The following is a 5,266-nucleotide window of genomic DNA, read 5'->3' as shown; positions in this document are numbered from 1 at the left end:
GGAATGACCCACCTGGGACAGGGTCACCGCTGCTACAGCAACACAGCCATTAACATGCTTCTGCTCATGATCTGAAGGTGTCTGACTTTGCTCCTCCAAGAGGACAGTCTACAGGAGACAACTGACTCCCGAGTTACCGCTGGTGCCCTAGGGCTCCCGTCACTCTGGCAAGCAATAAGCCCCTGATATCAGTCAAAGAAACAGAAGTACAGAGTGGCACCGGTACAATTTCTGTGAACACACCAGGTCTTGGCCTCCAATGGGACCTATGTCCATGCTGAGGTGCTCTACTGAAAAGCAAAGAAATGGCCAAAGGCAGCTGCCACAATGCTAAGCGGCAGCTGGGATGTTCTCTTCTCTAAGCACTAGGCAGCAGGGGGTGAGCAGCTGGAACATGCACCCACCTGGAGCTTGGCATACGGATTTCTGCAACGCCCAGAGGTTAGACACCACCAACATTCATATGCTGCACTGCAAATTCACTACAGCGCGTCCCGCTGTGCAAAGGGCAATAGTGCAGGATGCAGCTCGCTGGTCTCGCATCCATCCACGTGCTGAGGCACCCCCACCTGGCACCCGAGGAAACCATGCCCGCTGCAGGGCCTGTTATGCTCCTCACCAGCTGGGATGACAACATCCATACTGGGGAAGGGTCTCAGCCCTCCATGGGGGAATAGGGCAGCAAGTATGAAGGGAGCATGGGAGGGACAGCAGCCACCAGATGGGGAAAATGGCCCAGGAAAACTGCAACCAAAGGGAGCAGAGTGGTCCGGGGGGGGGGTGCTTAAAGCAGGAGTCAGAAAGGTGACAAAATGGCTGAACTGTACACCCCCCCCACCAGCACCCCAGCTGGGATTGGGAAGGGACTGGGAGGGATGCGGTTACTGGGGCTGCAGAGAGGAAAGTCATACCATAGCCAGGGTCAGAAAGGCCGCAGAGCACTGTCAGGACCTGCCTTGCAGGAGGGGCCGCGGCTCAGCCTGGAGCAGGGGAGAGGGGCACAGACTTGGCTACCAGTGGAAAAACCTTGGTATGTTGAAAGCAGGCAAGCTCCTGCTTAAACCAAAGCTGCTCACCTGGGCCCCAGAAGAGCCATGCCCAGGGGTATTCTGTTTCTGCAGCAAGCCCTCCCCTTGCAGGGAAATCAGCAGCACCCAGGAGGGTCCCTGAACTCTAACCGCTGCAGGGTACATCTCTTCTGGAGATTTACAAGGTCCTTGGCCCCGATTCAGGCCAGCAGGTGAGCGTGTGCTGAACGGTGCCCAAAGGCTCCAGTCCCATGGGGCTCAGCACGTGCAGTCCCAGGCAGGAGGCCTCCCTCAGCCCAGAGGGATCGAGAGGGAGGCAGAGACCTGTGCACAAAGCTCAAGCATCCACGCCCGGCTCCACACCCATATCCGCACATAACTCTAGGAGCATCAGACTGGCTTATGTGGGACATTTCTCCGGAAACCCTCCTCCTAAGCCCTGACCACCTGCTGGCGTCTGGATATTACCTGCCTTGCTTCCCCCTGCCAGGCAGGCAGGCTCCCTGCTTTCATCCCCGTAGTGCCATTGGGGCCAACTGGCTGCATCCCAACAGGGGTGTGTCCCCTTGTGACACCATGCGATAGCTACGTGCTCATCCCATCTCACCCCAAAAGGAGGCCAATGCACTTTACAGCTGACCTACACAACAACGCGTAGGCACCGCATAAGCAACTCATGAACTTCCCCCACTTCCGGGGCAGGAATCGCATAGCTTTGCTGTAAACTGTTAGGAGCTTAGGACAGGAAGTGAAGAATATATGCAGAGGAAGCTAGAGAAGGAGAAGACAGGCACTGGAGTGGTGGCTAGGACCCCAGGTTCACACCGCTGCCCACTGCAAAGTGCCCCAAGAGATGGGACACAGTGCAGGGGGCTCCCGCTGTGCAGACAGCATGATGTGATGGGAACATCATGGGCAAGATGTTAACATCTGAGAAGCATGCTCTCCTCTAAGCTGCTCCTGAGGGTGGTGAGGAACTGGGGGACAGTCGATGCCTCATTTCCAAGGGCCCCTGGGATAAAAAACATTGCCCCTCCAATGCTCCAAGCCAATTTGACATGGAGATGGGTGGGTGCAGGGTGGCTCTAAACCCCAGAGTCCTTTTGCACTAGCAGCACAGAGCTGTGTTCCCCTCCTAGTTCATTGTTCTAGGCTCAGACCTGGCCCTGGCCCCTCATCCTGGGAGGAGAGGGCAGGAGAGCAAGGTCACTGGCTAGCACTCCCTCTGCAAGCCTAGCCCTAACCCTCTGCACTGCTTCCCTTACTTCTGTCGACAGAAGGAGCCTGCTGTCGCCCCACAGCCACAAGGAAGACCAGGGCTACTGCACCCTTCCATCGCTATCACAGGGGTTTGGTCATGTGTCATTGGTGCAAGCACATGCAGCCACTCCACAAATGCAAACCAGAGCTAGCAGAGAGGATGGAGGGGTATCAGGACAGGATGGACCTCCTCCCCTGGGCTCCAAATTGCTAGCAACCAAGCTCCCAAAGCAACAGGCTTCCAAGCTCTTAGGCCACGAAGCCAAGCGGGGAGAAGACCATCCCACCCAGCGCATGGTGCCTTTGCACTTGGGTATCTCTGCTCCTTGCGTTCAGTCTGACCAAGATGCTCTACGCAATTTTACACTCCTTTCACTCAATGTTACATGGCGCCAGGCTCCCCCACGGCTCTAGGGCTTGCACAGAGCGTGGCAACATGTTCCTACACTCAGCGCCCCTGAAGACCAAGGCCAGAACAGGCTGCAACAGTCCTCTCTCGAGCTGTACGTGTAGGTATGAGGAGGCTCATCTCAGGAGTCAATCGCACTGGGAGAGTCCTTGGGAATGAAGTGCCACCTTGGCACAGGGTGGCCAGTACTTCTCATCCTGCCAGCAGGACCAGGGCTCAGGAAAGCTCCTGCACTGGTATGTCGTCTTCAGGGCTAGTGCAGGAGGCAAAGCCCCTCTCTCCCCCAGCTTCACCACCCCGCGCAACAAAGCTCCCAACATCTTCTGCACGACAGTATTGCCAGGCGGTGCTGGTGCTGGCACGAGAAGGGGAAAAGGTAATACACACCACTTCTGTCACTTCATAGAACCTCTGTCATACCACTTTGCATCTCTTTTCCTTCCAAACTGCTTTGCAAAGCAGTAGTTCATTCACCTTCCTCTCTGCCCTCCACTGGGAGAGGCAGAGATGGTATGGACCTCTGTGGCTTCTCTGGCCATTGTGGAAACTGAGGCAGGGAGGCTGTACCGCTTGCCTAAGGCCCCAGAGGAAGAAGTATGAATAAGAGGCAAAATTAGCAGCTGGAAGCTACAGAGATTAGATCAACCCATGTAACAGAGCTTGGGAGTTTTAGGCCCAATTGCTCAGACCAAGAGACACATGCAGCTGGGAAGGGAAGTCCAGATGCAACTAAAGGGAAATGATCGAGTGCTCCTTGGGTTTGCCGCAGCAGAGCTGGGGCACAGACTAGAGGCAGGCTCGGGGCTTAGCAAGCAGAGACAAGTAAAGCAGAAGCAGGCCCAGGTGAGAGCAATGTCCTGTTAGTGCAGAGTCCACGGGCACCTGCACTGGCTTCAGAGTGGAGAGAAGGCCTCTCAGCACGCTCACAAAGAACAAGCTCCCGATACAGGGTCAGAGCTGCTGGTTTCACCTTTCTTGCCAAGTCCCAGCTCTCCATATAAACAGCAGCTCTCTAGGGAGATAAGAGCTGTCCCCGATAGCAGGCAGGGAAACCAAGTCATGGAGAGAGGCAGTGACTTGCCCAAGGTCATGCAGTGACGTGGTGTCGGAGCCGAGAACAAGCCCCAGGAGCCCTCCCCTGCTCCAGCTTGTGGTAGCCCTCCCCGCCTTGCCAGGGGAGGTGGCTGTCACAAGCCTGTCTTTGCCAGATGCTCTGACAAAGCCAGGACGCGAGGGAAGCAACCTTGATGTGGTGCTGGCAGCGACGAAGCCAGCGCGATTCTGCAATCTCTGTTGATTCCTTGGCTCAGACACTCCCCTCCGTCTTCGATGCCGATTCCATTATTAATACTACTACACTTCTGCAGCTCAGAAATCAGACCACATTGCTGCAATTAATGCCCATGGCGCTGCACTGAGGCAGCCCCTCCCACAGCGAGATTCATGAATGGGCTTGCATGCAAAGGCATGACAGCAGAATCCCTCTGGGCCCAGCTGCCTGGTGGTAGCAGCATGGGCCATTTAAAGCATTAAGGAGTCAGATGGGAGGGGAAGGAAATAGCCCACGATCCCCACTCCCTGCAGACACAAAGCCATTTTATACTATTACCAAGCACCCTCCAGCCCACTGCTGTGCTAGGATGAGGCGATGGGGGGGGCGGGAGGGGGAGTGTTTCGCTCAGCACTTCATTACCCTCTATGCCGAGCTGAATGGAGCTGGTTGTAGTTGGAAAATGAACACGCTGGCTCTACATAGCAGAGGCCAGCCTGGCAGGGTCACCACTAGCTCCAGGGAACAACTGGGTTAACAGACAAGGAAAAAGAGGGGGGGGAATCATAGCGAGCAGCATATGTCATGCATCGGCCCTGACAGCAAAGGCTCCTGTCACTGTCTGCCGGGGAAGCTGGGATCCTGCGCGCTGGCACATACAGTCTATTCAGTGCTTCAGCCTGCTGAGTAACCAGGCACTGGGCAAGCCGTGGCGTGGGGTCTCCCTGATGTGCTGGCTGCTGTTTGTATGCACGGGAAGGTGCAGGCCTTGCTCCAAGACATTTGCATGGAAAGTCCTGCCAAACTTCCTCGGTCCTGACCTGCAGCCTACCCCCACACTCTGCCACACGCCCAGGCCGGGGCAGTCTCTGCACACAACCGCCCCGCTCCTCTGGACTGCGTGACGACTGCCAGAGATGGCCACTAGTTGCTCCAGCCCAGTGGACTTCATCCCACATGCTGCCATTCAACCCGAGATCTCCAAAGGTGCATTCATCCTCACTCAAAGTTTCCCAAGTCACAGCTCGTTTCCTTGTTACAACTGTCTCGGGGACCAAGGTGGCCATGGTTGTACGCCATGGGACTGTACAGGGAACTGTAATGGAGAAGAAACCATTATAGGACACAGAGGCGTGGCTTAGTGGGAGAACTGGGAGACATGAAATCCCCGATTCTTTCCCTTGCTCAAAACGATTCCTTCTGGCCTTGGGCAAGTCATGAGTTTCATCCCCCACACCCACAGCCTGGCCTGAAGACATGCCCTAGAGCAGCAAGTCAGGAGAGCCGGGTTTCAGTTGT

The 5,266-nt window shown here is 55.9% G+C and overlaps 1 protein-coding gene across 1 annotated transcript in view; it reads right to left on the bottom strand.

The window, feature by feature from the left end:
* MEX3D (mex-3 RNA binding family member D) overlaps positions 1-5,059 on the bottom strand; it is a 20,556-nt gene extending 15,497 nt beyond the window's left edge. The window contains exon 1 of the mRNA XM_025208336.1: positions 4,971-5,059. Within this exon, the coding sequence (XP_025064121.1) occupies positions 4,971-5,034 (64 nt within the window). The 5' untranslated portion in view covers positions 5,035-5,059. The remainder of the gene's footprint in view (positions 1-4,970) is intronic.
* Positions 5,060-5,266: the final 207 nt, after the last annotated feature.

Source organism: Alligator sinensis, unplaced genomic scaffold (genome assembly GCF_000455745.1).
Source record: "Alligator sinensis unplaced genomic scaffold, ASM45574v1 scaffold103_1, whole genome shotgun sequence".
Lineage (NCBI taxonomy): Eukaryota > Metazoa > Chordata > Crocodylia > Alligatoridae > Alligator > Alligator sinensis.
Note: the sequence above shows the minus strand (reverse complement) of the source record. Positions and strands in the feature narration are given on the sequence as shown.